Source organism: Cyprinus carpio, chromosome A17, assembly GCF_018340385.1.
Source record: "Cyprinus carpio isolate SPL01 chromosome A17, ASM1834038v1, whole genome shotgun sequence".
Classification (NCBI taxonomy): domain Eukaryota; kingdom Metazoa; phylum Chordata; class Actinopteri; order Cypriniformes; family Cyprinidae; genus Cyprinus; species Cyprinus carpio.
In genome coordinates, this window is record NC_056588.1 from 13,563,301 (window position 1) to 13,587,819 (window position 24,519).

Consider the following 24,519-nt stretch of genomic DNA (forward strand, 5'->3'; position numbering starts at 1 on the left):
TTTGACAGTATAAATCCCTTAAGTTTATTAAGACTAATGTGACAAACTGATTACTTATACAGGCCAGGCTATGACCACATTAGCTCCCACCCACACAGGCAGACACACAGAATTTCACCCCAACCATGTACATGTTATCTGCACACATAAATTTAAAAGGAGTTCACACATGTATGGTACCATTACAGTTAGTAGAGGCAAAAGCAAAAAAAAAATAAAAATAAAAAAACAAGTGAGACTGCATGTATTTTAAATAACATATTCCATTTTCAAATTAAACATAAAAAACAAACAATATGAACCCATCTATCATTTATTATCTCCAAACACCATAATTAATTAAGATGTGTGGAAAAACATAAACAAGCATGGAATAGTAATAGAAATTTAGATGTGCTGCCATATTTTCAAATTCTTAACCTTCACATGGTGATCCATATATGTTCAGACACCCCTAAGAGGGTGAAAAGCTTGACCTTGGCATGAAGAAGAAACTATTCATGCATACAAAACACACTTCGAAATAAGATAACAAAAAATTAAAAAGAAGAGCGAGAATAAAAACATACCTCCCATTCCATTACAACTCTGCTGTGCTTGTTTTCTTAAAGTCAACAGCCTCAGCCAAGAAACCTCTTGAGATAAAATGCATTTCAAATACACCGTGTACAAGGGTCCATGATTTAACATATATATATTTATATATAAAATGACCTAATACTAAACCAACTCACTTAAATATAAGAGCTGCAAACCATATATAATTAAATTGTCATTAAAAAATTGGCATTATAATTACTTATATTTCATCTACACTGGCATTTAATTTAATCTATACAGTGTAGTTCTTATAATTTTATGCAAATAAATAGCTTAACAATCCAACCAGAGATCAACTAACCCCCCCAAAAACTATTTTAAAATAACAAATCATGTAATTAGATAATATGCTACAGTAACAAAAAAGTAATTGGAAAGAGATGTTGGACTAGGACCAAGTCAAAGTCCTATGAATATATCAAGAAAGAGAGATGGTTAAGTGACATTAAACTCCTTCAGACAAAAGCTCTTTCATTTCACTGATTCACTGTCCGATGACGTTGGGATGGGCATGTGGGTATTTTATTCCCCCATAACAGACCAATTACAGATTGTGGAGAATATAACTGTTGGAGCACCAGATTGGTAGAGACCAGACAGGAACTCTACTTCTGTTGGCAGTGACGATCCTAGTTCCGTAGAGTAGCTTTGAGAAGTTTGCACTCCTATGCGGTTGCACCTGTGAGAGTCCTGGGTTCAGTAGGGGGGTGGGAGTTGGAGGGACCGGGATGGGGGGAGGAATGTCCTTTACGAAGAGACTTCACTTGAGGCAGTTGAAGCCTTAATGCCTCTTACGCACAGCTGCGATATTGACTGATCTGAGCTCGTCTGACCGCTGTTGGAGAACTCAGGAAACTGAAGGGTTTTGTGTTTCCACTGCCGTTGGTTCCTGAAAATGATTATTTGATGATTATTCTCAAATGACACTGATCAAACAAAACCAGATGAAGACAAAATACTTAAATTAGAATCAGAATTTCCAGTCTGACTGGAAACCACATTTTGGTGGAAAAGTCCATTAACTAAGAGGTACTTAAGGGAAACTTACTTCTGTCTGGTTTTCTGAAGGCACCGGGGTGGTTCCCTCTTCAGATGACACCTCCATCTTCTCTTCATCTAAACCCTTGCGTCCCTCCACGCCGTGTTCAGCTTCCCACTCCTGCAGTACCTCATCCAGGTTGAAACGACGGCGGTAATTCACAAAGAAGTTTTTCACTTGAACCACAGATTTGTTGCCGATCACATCAGAAATGGCTTGGAAATCCCGCCCATACTTCCTTATAGCTGAGAGAGGAAACCAAAGATTGTCCAGAATTTCACTACTTAAAACATGCTATTTAAATGATCATTCATTATCCAGTAAGCCCTTTGAGAAATGTGGCCAAAATTACCTTGTACTGCAAGCAGCTGCTCTTCTGTGGTCCAGCGGGTATTAAATTTCTGATTAGCCTGAGGAAAACAAAGCACATTTTTAACCTTTTGTAAATAAAATGTAAAAAAAAAATATGGCCCTCTATGAAATGAGTGTGCTGGAATGTAATTCTAGAGATGAGAATATTACCTCAGTTGGCCTAAACTCATCCACGCCTGTGTCCAGCTTTTCTCTGAGGGCACTATTGTGCTGTTTGATGCTCTGAATCTGTAGAAAGAGGTTAGGGTTTTTTGCATCATTTTGAAACTTTTCAGTTTTAGACTGTCACATACTTCTAAACTGTCTGTCAGATTTACATCTAGTTCTGCCGTTAGTCTCAAATAAAACACACCGAGATAAAAGTGATGTTGCTAAAAAGTAATAAAACGCTAACCTGTCGTTTTATGGCAATGAGCTCCATATCCAGCTGTCTCAGAACACTAACTGCGGCTGGGCTGCTGCTAGACATTGCCGCCACATCATCAGCGTTTAAATGCATTCCTTTAGGAGGTTTCTTCTTTGCCCTGTGTAGGTTCCTTCCAGCAATTCCTTGTGGTTCCTTCTTAACATGCACTGACTTCTCTGCAAGATTCGCTGGCTGCAGAAAAACAGCAAAAACACAGAGCTATTCAAATCTGTGATTAATTTCAATTGTTTATTGATGTAGATTCACATGTGTACAGTCAATGAGCATTCCACATCAACAAAACAACAGATAATAATAAAAAAAAAAAAAAAAAAAAAAAAAAATATTATATATAAATATATATATATATATATATATATATATATAGTATATATATATATATATTTATATATTTATTATTGTACCTTCGGCACAGCTGCAGGTTTTGGATCTTGTTTCTCAGGTCCAGATGTTCCCTTAAAAAGATCAAATCTATATATATATATATATATATTTTTTTTTATGGAGATAGATGCCCTGTAAGTAAGCAGGACTGAGAAAAATTAATATATCCTAATAAGATAAAATACTCACAAAATTACAAAGTTAAATTACATTTGAATAAAATTTTGTCCTAGTCACAGGTTACATGTACTTACCATATATTAATAATAAATTATGCATAATTACATGCAACTAACCCTAAACCAAGCCCTCATCCTAACCCTAACCATATCGTTAGGTACATGTAGTTCATTAAATGTTTACTTAAATAATTGTACTATAACAAGGTCATCATAAAATAAAGCATAACCTAAAGTATTACCAGAATTATATTTATTATATAGTTTTATTTCAATTTAAACCAGTCATATAATTATGTAAATGTAAAACTAAAAAGTTGGGCGTAATAATGTGAAGAAAAATATGTCCATTTATATTACCTCTTTCTTCTCATCCTTATTTGGCTCACATTCAGCATCCCCTGGAGAGATGCAACTATTTTCTTCTCCTTCATCATCACTACATGAAAAAAAGGATTAAAAGTTTCAAATATGACATTTCCTTTTTAACAATGACAACATATTCTAAAAATAAATCATGCTAGCATTCCATGACAGCACAACTCATCTTTGATCAAGACTTTTAAAACCAGAGAAAAACACAAAAGGAGATAGCAAACATCCTATTAATATCTTCACGCCATAGCTGACCTCTCCTCTCTGTCTCTCTTCTGTTTGCGCGCATGGCGGTCCATCACACTCGTTTTGCTGCGCGTTTTCTTCCAAGAGTAATAGAATCTAACCAGGCTTGCAATTGACTTGTCTGGAAGCTGGAACAAAAAAATCTTGTTTGTGATGGAAACATCAGACATACCATAAGGATACATCATTATTCATGATCAAAGCTGACACAGATTCAGTTGTAATTTAGTCAAAGTGTTAAAATGTAGGACTTGACAGAACCCATTTGGTCTTCATATGCACCAGTGACTGCATATTAATGAGCTGGATTCTGAGGCTCCTTATGATTGGATGTCACTTCAATGTGTGAAGATGCTGCTTCTCTCAAGTGCATGTTTTATTTTAATAGTGAGAGTGGGTTCAACCATCTCACTTACCATCTGCTGGATGCGGTGAAACGTCTTTCCATGAAAGCTGAAACCCTGTTCAAACAGCACCTTGTCTTCAACTGTCCACTCATCTGGAAAAGGGGTGAAGTTGGGGAGATCTGCCAAAGATTTTTCAATGTTGTGTTTGTGCCAAAACAGCATGCCCAATGCCTGTTAAATACAAAAAGCCATGACCTGAATGGAAAAAACTTGAAAATGTTGAAAATGTAAAAGACGCCTTGTGTTTAACACTATAAAACTGTAACTATAGGACACATTCAACTAATACAGTAAAGAATAGTCTATCTTATCTTGTGAGTTACAACAGGTTACATCAAAAGAGTATTGAAAACGTCTGATTGTGCCTACAGTGTCTACAAAATATCTTGTTTCCTTTAGAAAAAAAAGTAAAACCTTCACTGCAAAAAACAAGCATACATTTCAAACATAACCATTTTACCTGCTCCATATTGTACCCATGTTTTTCTTTGGCTATTGCAATATACTCATCCACTGCAACGAGAAAAAAAAAAAAAAAACAATCATCAGAATATAACTCAAAATTAAATAAAATGTCTAAAACTAAAAACTATTTCACACATAAAATACACTTCTTTATAGACTGAATGACATATCTAATACAAAAAAAATATTTCCTCCTATATTATAGCCTTATGAACACTTTTGCATTCTTGATTTAAGCCAACATTAAACATGAAATCTTTATATCCTGTTCCACAAGAGGCACCAAACAGAACTGAAAGAAGAAAAAAAAAACAATGACTATTTGGAATAGCATACTGTCAAACTACTAATATTCTATGCAAATTGTAAAATTGATGAGTATCTCACAATTGAAAAACTTAATATAAAACAGAAAGTATTAAACAGTAATAGACAGCTAGTGTTCTAGTGAATATTCATTGGCTGCATCTGGACAAGCCTCTTGTCTTCCATTGGTTGGACAAACACTTCAGTGCCAGACTCAAATTATGCCATTTCGGGCTAATCTGCACACTCAAACGGATCTTTTTGTGTGTGTGTGGGAACTACAATGGTTCTCTGTATTATGCTGGGAGAGGAGAAAGTATTTTATCATCAAAAAATACACACTTCAGCTTTAAATTTAAGTGTCAGAATAACACTGGGTAACATGGTAAAATTAGAAAGAATGCCAATATTGAATTAAAAAACAGCATTAACTGTTGTCATATTTATAGAGCCAATTAACATCCTCATAAATTACTTACATTTGGTCTCTGGTATACTTGGATTTGGAAACCACACCAGCATTCCCAGATTATCTCTCTCTTGGCTTGCTTTAGCTACCTCTGATATGAGAGAGAGAGAGAGAGAGAGAGAGAGAGAGAGAGAGAGAGAGAGAGAGAGAGGAGAGAGAGAGAGAGAGAGGAGAGAGAGAGAGAGAGGGAGAGAGAGAGAGAGAGAAAACACGAAGAGAGAGAGAGAGAGAGAGAGAGAAGAGAGAGAGAGAGAGAGAGAGAGAACTTTTGAGAGAGAGAGAGCCAGAGATCCTCAGAGAGATACTTGGATTTGGAGGAGATGAGATAGAGAGAGAGAGAGAGAGAGAGGAGGAGAGAGAGAGACAGGAGAGAGACGAGAGAGAGAGCTGAGAGAGAGAGAGAGAGAGAAGGATTAGTGGATTAAACAAGAACGCATCCATCTCTTTTGATTTCAAATTATTGTTACTACTAATAGTATTTTTTTTCTGAATGCCCTTTTCTACAAAGATTTTCAAGGGGTCATATGATGTTACTAAAAAAACCCTTTTTTGTGTATTTGGTGTAATGCAATGTGTTTATGCAGTTTATGGTTCAAAAACACATTATTTTCCATATAATGTTCATTGTTGTTGCTCCTCTATGCCCCGCCTTTCTGAAACACGTCGATTTTAACAAAGCTCATCGTTCTAAAAAAGCGAGGTATACGCTGATTGGCCAGCTATCTAGTGTGTTGTGATTAGCCGAAGGCCTCAAGCGTGTTTGAGTATTTGTTGCATCCAGTGGGGGACATAATTACTGATTATAATGACTTTTACTGTCTTTTTACACGTTGCGTATCCTGCTGCATAAACATAAAACCATGTCTGCATTTTGTGATCGGAGAAAAGACAAACAACAAGCACTACTCTACACCACTCAAAACTCGCGTTTGAATCATCAGTGGCAAATCCTTTAAATATGAAAAACGTACTTACAGGCTGTGAGTCAGAAGCACCAGACTGTCCTTGCAAAGCTGGAACTGACCCACTTTATAGAAACAGCCTTTGTGACACAGACGCATTGCAGGCTAATGGTTCAGGAAACAGTCCTCATCCTCTGTAAAAATGCGCTGCACACATCTGTATATTTGAGTTGAACTGCTCTGGAACAGTGTTGTAAATACAACTTAACCACTGATTTCACAATGAAAACACACAGCGTCTTCACAAACAAAGTAGTTTCACTTTCAAAACTAAATCACAAAGCTTCTAAACAACATGGCAGCAGCAGAAACAGCGAGAAAAAAGTTATGCCTTCTTTCTTTGCGTGAACATTTGGGCGGCGTTATGCAAATCTTCCCACATCGTGACGTTGACATGTGGGGGCGCAGAATGAGCCATTTTAGGAGGCCGTGGTTGCCTTAACTTTTATAAAGAATATCTCTTTGGGTTTGAGACTTTAGTCTTTGCAACTTTACAGATCTTCTGTATGCACCAAGAGCTTGTAACACTCCAAAGAGAAGGGAAAAATTTAAATCACATCATATGACCCCTTTAATAAATCCAAGAAACCAAATCTTTGATATTTAGGTCAAAAGGAAATGTTTAAAGTTTAGTGAACTAAATAAATCAATTCAGAATGAAGACATTTCTTTAAACAAAAATATGCCTGATGAATGCTGTTCTCTTAACAAATATACAGTCAATGATTGAAAGATCAGGTGCTCATTATCATCACCTCAAGTTTCAAACAAGTAGTCAACCACCCAAAGTTTATTTCATATTTTGTTTTTTGTTTTAGCATCTTTTTCATAACTACAACAGACCACTTTCAATGTAGGTTGCCAGCGAGACAAAAATAAATAAATAAAATAAATTATATTCTCGCTGAACATGAAGTGCACTGAACGGACAAACTGTTCCGGACAGTGTTTGAGGCTATTACGCCATCCACCCTGTGTTGTCAATGAACCTCCCAACACTCAAAATCCACAAACCGGCATCATAATCGGGAACAACTGCCTGATACTGCGGTCCAACTCGCATCCCGCCTGCACCTTGTGAGTGACAAAAAGAACAAATAAGATGAACTGATTGCATTCATCAGAACTGTATGAACTTGTGAAGAGCGACCGAGGCTACCCACCATGACTTACCATGCTCGTCATCACTTGAGGAACCCGAACTTCCTTCCTCCCATGAATTTGTTGCTGTTCCTTTGAAGGTAAAACTTTTGGTCGGATTATTCACGGAGTTTCTACCCCTTATTTTACCCGATATCTCAACGGTGCCCTTCTCTAACATCGCAGGCATCTTGACAGCGAAACGAAAGGTGCTTGAAGGAACTTGGGCTCGCTGGCTGCTCGCTATAGCTAAGCTAACTCAGCTCAACTAGGCTGCTCTGATCCGAAACAAATAACACCGTCCTGCACTGATGCAAACTCCCCAAACTGGCAAATACAGAGTTACGAACAATTAAAAAGGTGCATCGAATGCATAATATTTCCCCCAGTCGTGTTAATAAGTGAAGTTTAGCTTTGGAGGCAGATAAAAGCACGCACGGCTGCAGTGCTAGCAGTGCGGCTGATCTAGCGTTAGCTCTCTCTCTCTCTCTCTCTCTCTCTCTCTCGCTCTCTCTGATTGACCTGCTTTGGCTAACGTCAGTTCCTCTTTAAGGCAGAAATTCAAACTTCTGCATATAACAAACAAGCTAGTTATTTTCCCCAGATCAAGCGTCGAAGCAGTGTTTGTCTAGAAAACATCATTTTGCATGAAAAACAACTCTTGGCAATCATACGCAGTTGCATCAGCTGGCACTCCGTACTTGTGGACTAGTTTAGTGGAAAGCATCAATGCACGAGCAACCATGATCTCTCACTATAGCAATAGTGGAAGATCCCCCTCATATTTGTATTCTTGATGCTGTTTTGCTGCACTCCATCACCCACCGCACTGCTTCATAAAACTCAAAAGTCAAAGTGGGAGAGTTATCATCAAATTAGAACATGTGTGGCTTGCACTTAAATGTGTTTATAGGTCATGGTTAGGACAGAGTCATATAGGCTAATAAAACAAAAATATTATTTATTTTAACTTCTTGTTGAACTCTTTTATTTTTAGTCCTTTAATCTGCTTTTGGACAAGAAACCCTCAAGTGTCAGGTGTGCTTAAAAAGTTAAAAAGGAAAGTTCACCTAAAAATGAAAAATTATATCACTTATTTTTACATCCATTACAATGTTCAAGACATGGGAGCATTTTTGTCCACTTACATGTTAGTATCTAGTAATTACACATATTTATGAGACACTAAAATCTTTAAAATAAAATGTAGAAAATCTTAAGACTAAAATGATAATAGTAAAAAAATGTCTTATTATGTATTGTCTCTATTGATTCCAGTAAGTATTTGAATAGTTACTTGTAAATAAAGTTCCAGTGTTTAAAGAATAGTTAATAGAAAAACTGAAATATAATAGTCAATATTAGATTACTTACTAATAATTAAAATATAAGCTATTTGATTTAGATTAATTTAGAAGGAATAAATGTTATTTAATGTGATGCTCATATGCCTTCTTTCTCATTGTAGTCTCATGTAATTCGAGGTACATCTGTCCAAAAACTAGTCATCAGGACATCTGTGCCTGTAGCACTGCACAATCTTTGTCTCATTGTTCTGGAAGTAATCCTAAAATATTATTATTATTATTTTGTCATGGTAAGTCTACATTGTGTTCTTATATTGGTGGCATCTCAAAATAAATAATCATTTTTATTACAGATTTAGCAAGATCCCACTGAGATCCTGAACTCTGGTGGGATGAACAGCTTAAATACAGCACACAGCTACAAATGAATTTGTGTAGTTTACAATGTATTTATATTCTGAATAATTAAATCCAAGCCTCTGTCAAATCCAAACAGTATTTATTTTTTATTTTGCAGTAATATATTCAGCATTGCTACAGAGGCTGTAATTACATGTTATTACATCTGATTACGATTCATCTGATCTCCTGAACAAAATTAGAGAAAAAAAGATCATATTTTTAAACAGATTTAAGTGTCCAGGATTTGCAGAAACTCTTTGTTTTAAATGATAATAAAAAAGTAGCGATGGTCCAATATAAATAATGAGAAATTATTAAATGATAAACTATATAAGAATTATGAATGCTTTCTTTAAAAGCAATCATAATACTTATCCACTAGATGGCATATGTGTTCCTCAACACATCTTTGTCATCCTCTTTAATGAAGTTTCACTTGTATACTGCAGTTCATTTAAACATTCTCATAGCGTCTGGAGTCGTAAACCAGATTATCGACGAGTTATATTCATTTTTACTTCTATACTTTGCCCTTCACTTCTTCAAAAGAAAAATCTTTAAAAAACACATCTTAATTGTGCCTACTGTATATAAAATACAATTAATATAACCTCAAGGAAGCACTTAATCGTTCACCCATAATAATAAACTTTTTTCAGGATGCCATGATTAACAGTTCAGGTAGATCCCCCCTTGCAAAGAGCGCTTGGCTCGGTCTGTGAAATATTATGTAACAAGACTCGCGCAGAATGTACTGAATGCGCGAGGGTCACCTGATTGCGCCTAAACAAACGCACACATGCTTTCTAAACTAATAAGGAAAAGCTGGAGGCACTTTGTACCCTGGTGACGTCCGCTAGTGTCCAATGGCAAAGAGCGCAGCGATATGTGCAAACCTTCCCAGCATATATAAACTCTCGGCTGAGTTTGTAGAGGGGTTTGAAGGCGGGTGAACGGGTTTAGACTCTATCGTACGAGATTACAGCCTTATTTTTAATTTATTATTCCGCCTGGCCTGCTGGTTACATATTTATATTCTCACAAATGTTTCAGTATCAGCTCTGGCTGCACTGAATATCCAAGTAAACGCTGTTAATTCGTAATTTTAAATCCAAACAGCCCCCCAAAAACGTTTGATATAACAGCGGGGCTCACAATGCCTTTGTATCTGGGGATGCACGAGAGCCGCGCGGATTATAAATCCCCGAAACAATGCCAAAAAACCTCATTTGCATTTTATCAGGCTGTACGGGACCTGTTGCCGGTGTGGGTCCTGGAGGACATGCGGACAATGGAGGTGTTTCATTGGGAAGATGACGGACAGGCATGCGCGTACTCCCCGTCGGAGGCGTTTCTTTACGCGCTGGTACATGATCACCAGCAGTACGCGCGTTATTTACTCAACAGGTTCTCCACCCGCGCACTGGAGATGCCCAGCAGAAGTTTCTGCTGCTGCCAAGCATCCACCACACCGCACCTGGCCCTAGCCGTTCGCTACAACCGCATCAACATCCTGAAAATGATCATGGCCACCACTGAAGACTTAACAGACTGCGAGAGACGGAGCTACCTGAACCGTCACGGATGCGTCCACACGGACGGCAGCAAGACCGCGCTGCATCTCGCGTGTGATCTGGCGCGTCCCGAGTGCTTGATACTGTTGCTGGGTCATGGCGCGTGTCCTTACGCAACGGACCTGACAGGGAACACCCCCCTGGACTGTTTACTCAGCCAGATCTGCCAGAGTGACTTTGACAGGCGGACGAAGCGCATCTGCCTCGGCTACCTCATTTTATTCATGCCCACATTTCGCTTCCAGATGAAGAGACAGTTGCAGGACAATCCCGATGTGTGGAGGCCGCTCATAGGAGAGCAGGCCTTCCAGTGGCTTTCAGGAACATCTCCCCCTTCGCTGTTCGTTCAGGCCATGCAGAAGTTCAGCCAATCCAATCCCACAGACCAGCTGGACTCACTGCCGGTCTTCCTGAAAGCCCTGGACTTCAGACTGGATCAAGCCTGAAGTGCACAACTGGAAATGTAATAAAGTACATTGTTTGACTCAATTGTTTCTTGAAATATCCAGGTTTGATTGTATGTGCAAAGCTCTGTAAATATGTGAATAGTTTGGTGTCTTATAGTCACATTGTGAAATTATTAAAATCTATATTTTTTCTATTTGTTGCCTTGGAGCTTAATATTTCAGATTCAGTTCATTCAAGGTGCATCTTTTGTGTCTTATGAGTCAAAAATCACAAGACATCCTCTCTGTCTTCAATGTGAACACTACCAGTGAAAAGTCTTAACATACATGCACCATTTTCTTCATTTAGAATGAACTAATTAACAACACTTATTATAGTATTTGCAGTAAGAACGATTAAGCGAGAAGCCAAACAAGTTAAGCAAGTCAAAACTACTTCACTTGTTGTATGGGACATTGTCTCATACAACTTCATGAGGTCCATCGTGCAATCCTTTTTAAAGACAAAGGAGTTCCTATGTATGCTGGGGACTTGTCAGCCATTTTGTAACTATTTGGTTTAATTCATCCTTTAAAAAAAAACACTAGTTGCAAAGCATTTGCCTTTATATTTTGATTTCAAGCATTTAAGCATAAACATTAAGCATTTGAACAGAAGATCATGATAATTATACACTACTAACTATTTGATTAACACTACAGTAAGACAGTAATATTACGACGTATTATTACAATTTTAAAATAACGGTTCTGTCAGTTGTGCTTCTTAATATTTTTGTGAAAACTGATACCATGGTGCATTTTTTCAGGATTCTTAAATGATATAACAGCATTTATTTGAAATAGAAATCTTTTATAACAAATTAATTTACTGTCACTTTTGAATAAAAGTATTAATTTCTTTAAAAAAAATTAGTAAATTCAAGTGCATCCGAACATTCTATAGTGTACATCACCCATAATATCACATTGTTGCAAATAAACCACAAAATGCAGCGACACTTTCTGTAAAGATTTTATTTGCAAGTTTCTCATGACTAAGCATGGAGTAAAGATTGCAGAGGTTAAGTCATAGTTTAATATGCGAGTTCACATTTAGCTGCATCACCACTTAAATCACACTGGCTCAGCATTACATGCCCAGTGTAACACATTTATAACTTTAATAATCTGATTTACAATATGATCTAAGTGCAAAACGGAAACACAACAGGCCAAAACAATGGCAAATGTAACAACAGCTAAAACAACTTGCAGCAATTCAATCTATCTGCATATGATGCCTTACTGAGGTGTAAAAATCTCAAAAAGGAAGATTTACAAACACTTCACAGTCAGACACTAAAGAGAGAGGAGAGGAAACGATACATCAGACCTAGCACTGAATTAATATTTAGTTATCTATGATATCAAGATGCGTTCTTTATATGGACGTATATGAAGAATGCTCTTCCAGCATTAATATACAGTATTTTTCCATAATAGACTATGATAGATTCTATCAACCAAGTAGTAAGTTCAAATATTTTTTTTTTTCTGTTTTAGGATTTAAAAGTCAATCTGCCCTTTTAAAATACCTCACATTAAACTGCAACACGTCACTACAGTGTAGACAGAGGCAAGTCAGAGACTGCGCTCTATATACGACTCACAGATACTGTATGTGCCAAATGCTACCATGACTGCACTCCTGTCAAGTATTTAACAAGGTACATGTGCATTTACAGATAAAGCTGAATCCCTTCTTCAACTAAAGCAAACTTATGCCTAGTTCCCTTTCATATGACAAATATATATATATATATATATATATATATATATATATATAAACACCCTACCTTGCCAAATGCACTTATGTTTGTTAGTCTGATATTGTAGCATATATTTCTTGTACCTATAATGATAATAAAATGTGTTTGGTCAAATAAGAGATATTTACATAATCTATCCCTTTAAAGCAATAGACTAGCTATAAACAGATTCACATTAACCATTTCCCTATATTTTGTGAGCAAAGTGCATTATGATACACTGTCATTCAAAGGTCTTTTATGCTCACCAAGGCTGCATTTATTTGATCAAAAACACAGTAAAACAGTAATATTCTGAAATATTCTTACAATTTAAAATAACTGTTGCTATTTTATATATGTTTTAAAAAATAATTTATTCCTGTGATGGCAAAGCTGAATTTGCAGCCATTACTGTAGCCTTTAGTTTAGTGTCACATGATCCTTCAGCAATCATTCTAATATGCTGATTTGCTGCTTAGTAAATATTTCTTTTTATTATCAATGTTGAAAACAGGTGTGTATTAGTATTAATATCTTATAAAATAAAATAAAAATCTTACTGAACCCAAACTTTTGAATGATAATGTATAAACGGAACCTCCTCCTTAAATCAATATGAGTTAAAAAAATAAAAATAAAATAACTGATCTAACCATGCATATAGATATTAAAACTTAAAAAAATTATGTGCTGGATAAAACAAAATGAGGAAACAATTTCAGGTTATAAGGTGCACAAGGAATTTAACCCCCCTCCAATAGAGCGTATTATTTTAATTTCAATAAAGCGTAATATACTCACACGAATTTGAGCAACATAAGGGTGAGTAAATGATGACAGAATTTTCATTTTTTTTAGGTGAACTACTCCTTTAAGAAGAAATAAGTAAAGTGCCTATAAAGAAATTTTACAGAATATTGATTCTGGGATGCTTTGAGAATTTGTGGCATCTATATCACCTCCCACTCTTCCTCCAGCTCCTCTCCACTCAGAGAACCTGCGTTGCCATGGTTTTTGCTCCTATTGTTTTGTAGAGTCTTGGTAAGGCGCTGGTTGAGAGCACCAGTAGCGACTGCCCACAGTTCATCCATCGGGGTCACTGCAAAAAACAGCTACATGGTCAGTTTTTATCATTTATGTATGCAGATGTTCATTTCTTCATCACCGATTCTAAACACTCACCTGCGAGCCAGCTGACCAGTCCTGGGATCTTCTTCCAGTAGTCTCCAGCTGGGTTCCTCTCTGTAATGCCGTATCGACGTGCCACTTCACCATTAGGAAGACGAACCCAAGCGGTCCTCATACTTAGAACCAGTTGACTTGCCTGTAGTCCTACAGTTTGGGAAAAAATACTTGAACCAACAACCAGTCAAACAAGTTCCTGCTCTAATAATTTGAAAATGAGTTGAGGACTAATAAAGTCTGAATACAAGAATAATAAAAACAGCAAATTAGATTATGTAATGAAGGTATACCAGGAATGTGCTCCCAGGCAGTTCCAACAGGCATCTCCTCAGTGATGCCGACGCGCACATGCACATTGCCTCTGTTGTCCAGCGCCCACAGCATGCGGTCATTTGGACTAGTCTGAATTTTAACCAGATGAAGGCCAGCAGGCTGCTCAAAAAACACATGAGAATAAGAGAAGTGTATAAGGCTGGTGAAATAATCACATGGTGTTTTCCAAGGGCCAGATTTATCCCTCACTGGTCATGGTAGTAATGGTTCATCAAAAAATAATGGTTACTGTAAACTAGAATTTTCAGTATGGAATCTGCAGTATTCAGCTGGTCATTTGTAAACAAATGTAACTGAATTAGATTTTTTTAAATTAATTTAAATACATCAAATTTGATACTAATTTCACATAAATTATAATAATGGTTTGATAACAGTTTGGAAAAGTTTGGAGTCAGTAAGATGTTTTAATGTTTTTTTTAAGGTCTCTCTTGTGCTCACCAAGCCATTTATTTGATCAAAAATAAAGTAAAAACAGTAATACTGTGAAATATTCTTGCAATCTAAAATAACTGTTTTCTATTTTAATATATTTTCAAATAAAATGTATTCCTGTGATGGCAAAGCAGCTGTTTCTCCAGTCTTCAGTGTCACATGATCCTTCAGAAATCATTCTAATATGCTGATTTGCTGCTCAAGAAACATTTCTGAATAAAATCAATGTTGAAAACAGGTAGGCTGTAAACAGGTAAGATTTTTGTGGAAACCCTAATACTTTTTGTTTGATTCATTGATGCCTAAAGTCAAAAAGAACAGCATTCCTTTTAAAAACCGAAATCTTTTTTTAACTAAAATGTATTTACTGTCACTTTTGATCAATGTAATGTATCTTTGCTAAATAGAAGTATTAATTTCATTAAAATAAAACTTACTGACCCCAAACTTTTAAACATTTGAGTATTTAAAATGGTTGTAAGCTTGTGTATGAGCTGAAACTACATTACAGTTAGGATTCTGCAGTCAGTACAGTCATGTCAAATGCTTGTTTACTAGGGGTGTAACGATTCACTAATTTTATTATATGTGTAACAAAATGTAACAAAATACATGTAATGTAACAAAATACATTTAAAATACATTTAAAATGTAACAAAATACATTTAAAGCTCTTTTTTAAATCTTGGCTTACATACATTTTTACATATGCAATGTCATAGCATCATTAAACTAGCATCTAACAATGGACAAAAGTTTTTTTTTTTCCTCTAACTTATGGTTCTCTAACCATAAAGGCTGCTGTGTAATTTGCCCCCTGACTAAGCATTTAAAGAATTTAGGGGAAGCATTTAAATAATCCTGTGAATGCACTTGGAGAATCAAATTGTAATAATCGTATTGAATCAAATTTAATTGAATCGTTCTAAATTTGCAAAAATCGTTCTTGAATCGAATCGAAAACCTAATTGTGAATCGAATCGAAGTCTACCCAAAGATTCACAGCCCTACTGTTTACCTGTTCTGGAGGTTCAATGCAGATCCAGGCAGGGAGCATCATGCTGGGGTTCAGAGGTTGAGTTCCAACCCGAAAATACACCATTCCATTACTATCACATGCCCAAACATTTTGACTGCCACAAGACAAACTGAGAAACTTCACGTGTCCTGTGAGGGAGTAACAGAGAGAGCAAAAGAGAGATTCCCCATGTCACTATGATATTCCAGCGAAATATGAGGTTCAGAGAATGAACATCCCATTAATGTAAGACTCAGGGATTTTTTTCATCAACCAAAGCTTGTCTGACTTTGATAATAGCACACCTTTGACCAATATACCATATGATTGGTCATATTTATTGCTGTAAACAACGCACAGAAGTTTTGAAAGGTTTATTTTAATTAGCCTCACATAGCCAGACCTTCAGACTGAGGGCAGAACACACCGGTGTGTAAAACTATTTTAAAGATTTTATGCCGCAAACTTTAAATATTTCACATACATTTGAAAATCCAGCCAGTGGTCCGTGGGCGTGACATCTGAGGCTGAGACTACATTTTAATAGACTTTAAACGTGTTGAAATTCCTTAAATAACTCACTGTACCTGGAAATATTTTGCAATCACAATCCATCTGATGGTGACTGATAAAATGGACCGTGACCTTGTGCAGGGTGTCTGAGTTAAGCTCTACAGCATACATTACATCTAGCACCATTTCACTAATGTACATGTCAAGGACATCCAGGGCCATTTTCCCAGAATCCTTAAGAGACTGGGGGACTCTAGAACTGTACAGAGGTCTTGTCTGTACACTATGATATGACAGGGAAACCTTGAAAAGACATTTATACGTCACGGCACGTAATGAGGGTTTTGTTGAGGACTTGGATAGCAAATCTTAACATAACGTGATACACTAACACACATTCTCTCCTTCTTTTACAGCTCATATTGTCTGTCACAATTTCCATGACAGTATTCATCTCGCAGTGTGATTACATATCTACTGAGCAATATAAATGATCAAAACACTATTTAATATTTACACTTCAGCACAAAAGTTTGAGGTCAGTAAGATTTTTTTTATTTTTTATGAAAGAAATTAATACTTATTCAGCAAGGATGCATTAAACTAATCAAAAGTCACAGTAAAAAAAATATAATTTTATTAAAAAAAATATTTTAAATAAATGCTGTTCTTTAGAAGGAGTTACACCGCACTCACGATCACCAAGGTGCCAGACAAAGAAGACTGAAAATCTCAAAAAATAAACTGTCTGCACACTTGAATCCTTGTCACAAATTTTAATTAAAGCTTTCGGACAAGGATTCAAGTGAAAGCAGACAATTAAATTTTTGAAATAAATGCAAGTGTGCAGAAATAAATTTTTTAAATAAATTATCATGAAAAAAAATACAAAAAAAATACACTACAAACATTTTCAACACAGATAATAATAAGAAATGTTTCCCAAGCAAAGAATCAGCATATTAGAATGATTTCTGAAGGATGATAATAAATCCAGTTTTGCCATCACAGGAATAAATTACATTTAAAAATATATTAAAATAGAAGATGCTTAATTTAAATTGTAATAATATTTCTGTACTAATATTTTACTCTCTACTGTATTTTTGGTCAAATAAATGCAGCCTTAGCAATCATAAGAGAAATCTTTAAAAAATCTTACTGACTTCAAAGTTTTGAATAGTAGTGTATATATAAATATATATACACCGTACTGTTAAGATAAAAATTAAGCTAAGAGTATTAGGACACTTTCTGTTTTTTTCAAACAAATAATAGCTGAAATAGTTATAAGAAAATGTCTAACATACTATTTTTCCCACCTAGTTTAATACTTATATACTTTTAAATTAAACTTTTTCAGATGTAGCTGTTTAAATATAACTCTAAAACAGAAAAAATTAATCTACTTTATCTACGACTGATGTGCTGTTTCTCATTCTTTGCTTAGATGTCGTCACACTCGTGGCCTTTGGCCGAAAGAGCTCTTTACACAATGTGCTGATTAATTACCAACAGAACAAGATAAAGCAAAGCTGACGCTTCAGTTCACTTGATGGCCTTTTTCTAAGCCAATAGTGTGTTTCTTTTGTAGAATTTTATAAGTTTTATAACTCAATGAAAACAAACAACCCTCGAAAATCCGAGTAAATCACTCGCATATGCGACTAAATCTTCACTCTGGGCGACTAAATGATGTGTAATATTAGCCAATGGCTAATAAACTCTTAGATTTTACTCGCCAGTGTGTGAGTTGGAGGCTAAGCATAAGTTTCGCACAGATATATTTTCACTCGCCGAACACTCTGACTGAGCGCTTCAGAGTAGTGATGTTTGGTTCTTGAACAAATCGTTCTTTTGAGCCGATTCTCAGGAAGTAACTGGTCGAGCCGGTTCACAAATCGAACAGAATCTAACTTTAGTTCCGGGTTGATGACGTTGATGACGCACAGCCGAAGTACTGTAACATGTACAACACAAAAAAGAACCGATTGAGCCGGTTCAACCAACTGTCGAAGTTTGCCGAGGATTACCGAAAATTCAAGCCTGAGGCGCGTACTGAAAATATGCTTATTATGAATGTTATTAATTTACATTTTATTAAAACCCGCAAAAACCTTTCTGTCGAGTGCTGTAAAAATTTTACAATAATTGTGTATGCATATTACATTTAAAGTTTGTTAGTCTGTAAAATCAAAAAAACAATTGATTTCGCTTTGTTTATTCATTCTTTATGCTGTATACATGTACAACATATCCGCATTTGTGCAAGCAAAATCTGTAATGTGTGCTTAGGTTTGAAACTTTAAGGACTCTTATCCATTCATTCTTTATATTGTCAGTCAGTCCTATCTGGCATAAAAGATTTGCGCATCAATGTCTGTAATGTGTGCCATTAACTTAAGTGAATTATGTTGTAATAATCAGAATTTTCACACAAATAACTTCAATGTTTCAATATGTGCTTACACAAATGACTTACTTGAATTTTCCATTGATACAACACATCACCCAATCTTTACAAAAAAAACTTGTACACATGTTATTACTTAGTTACACTCTCAACCAATCAATCAACTCCATTAACCGACGTTCAATGAGCCGATCTGTCCAAAAAGAACTGGTTCGCGGAAATGAATCGGACTTTGCATCACTACTTCAGAGTTTTACTCTCCGTCAAGCGATCTATGCTATTTTTCAGTTCATCTCAATGGATGCACAGTGCACCTGTTTTTGTGTATTTGGCGAGAGAGTCTTACATAAAGAAACTGACACACTACATGTAAACGATATTCTTTGTTGTATTTTTTGTCAAAATAACGGCATCTACTTTGGAATTCTTCAGCTTTTAAGAACTGCCAGGTTTTCCTCATTGGCTGGCGCTCACTTATCATCATCCCTGTTTTAATTTCAGCAAATCAGTTCCAGCGAACGCACACAACCTGATTAATATTCATCAATCCAGCAGCTTGTTAATCCTTGGTGCGTTTTATATTGTTCTCATGAGTAGAATTTATATAATATTATTATTATCATCATATCAGTATTATTGGTCATTTTCCCCCCAATTTTTTTTTTTATTTTTCACCGAATGACCAAAAAAAGCACCAGCACCAGTCCTAAGTTCAGTTAAATTAACTAATTTGCATTCATACATAGTTACCAACTTTTAATTCTAATTACTAAACTTCTATTATTAAATAATACCTGATTATCATATTATAATGCTTGACTGCCTGATGTTAAGTGTACCTTTGGATATTTAAAAATCTGTGCCATTTTACAAACACATATATATACATATATATATATATATACATATATATATATATATATATAGATATATATATCTATAGAGAGGGAGAGAGAGAGAGAGGAGAGAGAGAGAGAGAGAGAGAGGAGAGAGAGAGAGAGAGATAGATGATAGAGAGAGAGAGAGAGAGAGAGAGAGAGAGAGAGAAATAGTTTTCAGTCTGGCGAGTAAACAAAAGATTTTACTAGCCAATGGCGACTCAATTGCTAAGGTGTCCATAGAGGGTTGACAAATTCCACAGGACATTTAACACAGACCAAGGTTTGTGAGAGACTAGACTCTAACGAACCAGTATTTCAAAATGCTTTATAAGACTAGAAGAACTCCAATAACTTGGTCTATAGGCCTGAGTCCAAAAACACAGAAAAACATCATGTTCCTAGTCTGTATCTGATCCAAAAAATACTCCTAGATCCAGGACTAGCCCCAGACTCATCCTTCACATTGCTGCCCACAAAAAAACAACCCGAGACAGACAGGGCTACAGCTGTTCCATCACATGGCTCTGCCTATTTGTGTCTCCATCCATGTCACATCACAAACACACCCACACACAGACACAAAACACACTTGTGCTCAATAAACAAACACCTTCCATTGACTTCATTGAAGTGCAAGCCATGTAATTAAAATATGTCTGATGTAATCAGATTAGATCAGCCTGCATTGTCATTTCAATGGAAAGCTGCATTGATTGCATTTGGGATTTGTGAACTTGTGTCTTGTTACCAAATTCACTGATTAAATGTGTGTTTAATGCATTCCTAAAGCCTAATCACTGCAATATTCAATACTAAAGGACTGATCTCTTCCTCTCATGACCTTTGACAGTTAGCTTACAGGTTTCATTACAAAACATGTGTTATGCAAGAACCACCTGCTTGAATTAAAAATATAAACAGCACCCCTAGCAACAGGCAGTTATGAATGATACACAAAACCATGGTTTGCTATTTTAAGCTGCCGGAAGCTCAACATTCCAAGAAATGGAATTGAAGACATTAAAGTGAAAGCTACAGGGGTTTAATAGGAGTATAGCTTCAGTGGAAGTGGGAGTGGGCAGGTTATTTGTGAATATGACATAAGTAGGTCAGAGGCCGATCATGTGGACAGCCAGGAGACATGGTAATCTGAACTAGGGACAGAAACAGGAGAGGGTCCGCAGCAAGGTATGCCCAACATGCGTCATTCTGTCACACATGACCTATGTATATGGCACTTGAGACCTTGCGGAGCAGCGACACTTGAGCAAATTATTTAAATCATGTGTCAAGACACATCATCATAAAGACGACTATTAAGTGCCATCTAATGCATATGTGAGTGAATGCAAAAATAAAAATAAAAATTACTCCAGTAGACAGTTCTCCTAATGTCCAAAGACATTTTTGTGAGGATCATTTTTAGTTATTTGTAAAATTAGTTTTCTTTTTTTTTAAAGTGACAGTAAAATCTTTATATTACATTTCTTACTAAAAAAAAAAAATCTAATTTTTTTTTGGTGTTCTCACATTACAAGAGTTTTCAATTTAGCCGGCATGTGATCCACTGATAAATCTATTGTCAATGGAAAGAAAATTCTCTCACCAAGCTGGCTGAGGTCCAGTAATGTCCAGTGCATTCCTGTGGAACAACTGGCTGATAAAGTGCGGATGTGGACACGGCCGTAGTGATCTAAACCCCACAGAGCATCACGACAGGCAGAGAGCTGCACCATCTCTACGTCTGGGGGAAACTGTATGGTGAAGGGCCGCATCTGGAGGTCTTGGTCCCAGATACAGAACAGGTCTTTCCTGCTCTGGCCTAACCATAGGAAACTCCCTGTTGAGATAACCGTGAGATAAACAAACATGCTTGAATATACAGTTTTTAATTCTGTGCAATATTTAATTGCTTTCTGCATGCCAACAGATACTGCACGGGTGTGAATGTGAAGAGGAAGACAGGATTTCTACATACCCTCTTTAGCTGGAACAGCAGAGGAGAACACAAAGACCCATTTTGTGGCAGATGCTGTTCCTCTGGGTACAATACTCTTCCAAAATGTCCCTGCAGAAAGATGTACATCACTATAAAAAATAATGACATTTTCAAACAAGAAACCAATCAAAAGGTCCTCAGTCAATAGAAAAGCATATTTTGGTTCTAAGCCACCATGTTTCCCATGCTCAGTTTGTCGTACCGATGAGGCTGCCTTTGGCAACGTGAAACTCGTTGCGTCCAGAAGCAATCCACACGCCACTGGTGCTGACACTGATGAGGCTAGGCTGGCCCTGGGAGTGCTGGGAAAGGAAGGCCACGCGCAGACGTTCAGCAACCCGCTCAACCGGAGCTCTGGTGGCTGTGGCGACAGTCTGTGTGGCCTGGATCAGAGTCTGGAAAAAGACTGCCTTGATCAAAACACCACATAGTCTGTGATGCTAACCTAAATGACAAAGTAATGCAGACAAAAAGATGTTAATTGTTTTGATAAATCTGAAACATATTCCAAGCAATGAGCTTTTGGAATAATTAGCATTTTTGTACAAAATGTGTGATTCATCTATGGAAAGGGTTTTAAACACACAGCATACAGGCAGAAAATCTGACCAAGCTCTAGAAGAGGATATATTGTGCATGCATATATTACATATATGTACCTGCCACCAGTGGTCATCTTCACCCTGGGGATTTTTAGCCGTGACCCCTGTTCTGAACCATAAGTTGCCACTAGTATCCAGTGCCCAGACTGTGTTATTCTCACCCAGAGCATTACAGATGGGTTCAAGACCTTGGCTCTCACTATGGACACACAAACATATATCTCAACATTTAAATTTATTTCTACAGCAAAAACTAGCATTAAAAATTTCTAATTTATCCACAATATACATCAACAACATGCCGTTGAAAAACATTAATTAGCATTAGCATAACTTGCAAAGTGTTAAGGTTGGCAGGCCATAAATCAAATATTCATAAATCAAAATGTTGTGTTCCCCACAGGACTATGTTGCGACATAACAGTTGTGGTCAGTTTTACATACACTTTGCAGTATATGCAAAATGTAAATTATTTTTTCCAAAATAAGAGGGATCATACAAAAACGCATGTTCTTTTTTATGTAGTACTGACCTGAATAAGATATTTTACACAAAAGACGTTAACATTTAGTCCACAAGAGAAAATAGTTGAATTTATAAAAAATGACCTAGTTCAAAAGTGTACATACGCTTGACTCTTTCTGTGCTGTTACCTGGATGATCCACAGCTTTTTTTTTGTTTTTATTGTTTTGTGTTTTTTTTGATAGTTCTTTATGAGTCCCTTGTTTGTCCTGAACAGTTAAACTGTCCGCTGTTCTTCAGAAAAATCCTTCAGTTCCCATAAATTCTTTGGTTTTCCAGCATCTTTTGCGTATTTGAACGTATTCGAACTTTTCCAACAATGACTGTATGATTTTGAGATCCATCTTTTCAAACTGAGGACAATTGAGTGCATAACATGCAACTAGTTCAAACGCTCACTGATGCTCCAGAAGGATTCACAAACTTTCAAGGATTTCAAGGACCCGTGGGAACCCTGTTATCAATTCAACTATTATTTTGTCTTGTGGACTATATGTAAATGTCTTTTATGTGAAATATCTTATCCAGGTCAGTACTAAATAAAAAATAACATGCATTTTGTATGATCTCACTTATTTTGGTAAAATAATTAACATTTTGCAGATACTTTTCACCACAGCCGTATATATAAACGTATTTAAACATGCCTAACATATTGAAAATATATGTACACTTTACATAAGTACTATCCATGTACTTTAAACCAATACATTTGTTTTGTTATAAACATTGTTTGTACCACAACATAGCACACATATTTACAAAAAATAGCGTACTTCCGCTTTTGCAAAATACGGTGGACACAACATTGACACTACATTAGGTGGCAACCTGATGTCTTGAAGTAAAACCAGTCCAGAAATCATTGTTTTATTTATTCACCATAGTGAATTTGCTATCAGCTAAGAGAAAACCACGATGACAAACATACCTGACGGTGTCATACTTCCAGTGCTCTCCCTCTGCACAGTAGCTGCTGAGACCCTCTCTGTAAAACACACACCCTCTGCTCACTCAGTGCCCACACCACAATGCCACGTGCTGCTATCTGTGCCATGGGGCATGGACAGTCCACCTTCACTGACCGCGCACATGGCCTGTCCACACACAGCCCTGAAGACACACATAGAGCAACAGTATTCATCAGCTGATTACACTACACAGTACACCTTCAGTTGGTTTATGCATATTTTCAGGTTACTATTCCCAATGAAAACCAGAAACTGCTATTATAGTGAACATTTTTAATAATATGTTCACAGTACTGTAGCTAATGACCTGGACTGGTAGGGGGTCATAAAGGGATGATAAGGCTTTAATAGAGTTTTAAGGTAACGGGCACAGCCAGCAAGAGTTGATTATACTCTTCATCATTACATACCAAAGCAGAGCCCAGCCCAAAGTTAAACTGGTTGCTCTTTTCCATTCAATTACACTGTAGTATAAATATGATTTTGTCAGTTAATACAATTTTTTCAAGTCATATGGACCACTTTAATGATGGTTTTATGGTGCTATTGCATCCTTTTGATCTTTTAAAGTTATCAGCCCACACGGGAACTAAATGCATAGAAAAAAGCAACTAGTGCATTTCTCCATTTGTGTTTACATTGGAGATTTACCGTCACATGGGTTTGGAACAACAAGGTGAGTAAATAATAACTTTCATTCATTTTTAATTAATGAATAATTTTCATTTTTAGGTGAACTATCCTGTTAACTTAAATACAATTACTTATTTTCAAGTACATGCAGCACTCTC

General features: G+C 36.3%; 2 protein-coding genes across 2 annotated transcripts; one reads left to right on the top strand and one right to left on the bottom strand.

Moving 5' to 3' along the window:
• LOC109051439 (REST corepressor 1-like) lies at positions 1-7,635 on the bottom strand. The gene is made up of 13 exons (XM_042774167.1): positions 7,405-7,635; positions 7,246-7,305; positions 5,280-5,360; positions 4,490-4,542; positions 4,039-4,200; positions 3,632-3,750; positions 3,362-3,440; positions 2,843-2,893; positions 2,406-2,609; positions 2,162-2,239; positions 1,992-2,049; positions 1,649-1,884; positions 1-1,489 (listed from the first exon to the last, which is right to left on the bottom strand). The coding sequence occupies exons 1-13, from the start codon at positions 7,559-7,561 to the stop codon at positions 1,448-1,450; spliced, it is 1,380 nt and encodes a 459-aa protein (XP_042630101.1). The 5' UTR covers positions 7,562-7,635; the 3' UTR covers positions 1-1,447.
• A 2,363-nt stretch (positions 7,636-9,998) lies between these two features.
• Positions 9,999-11,255, top strand: LOC122148175 (ankyrin repeat domain-containing protein 9-like). Its single transcript, XM_042774168.1, has one exon. The coding sequence runs from the start codon at positions 10,237-10,239 to the stop codon at positions 11,098-11,100; it is 864 nt and encodes a 287-aa protein (XP_042630102.1). The 5' UTR covers positions 9,999-10,236; the 3' UTR covers positions 11,101-11,255.
• The last annotated feature ends 13,264 nt before the right edge of the window (positions 11,256-24,519 follow it).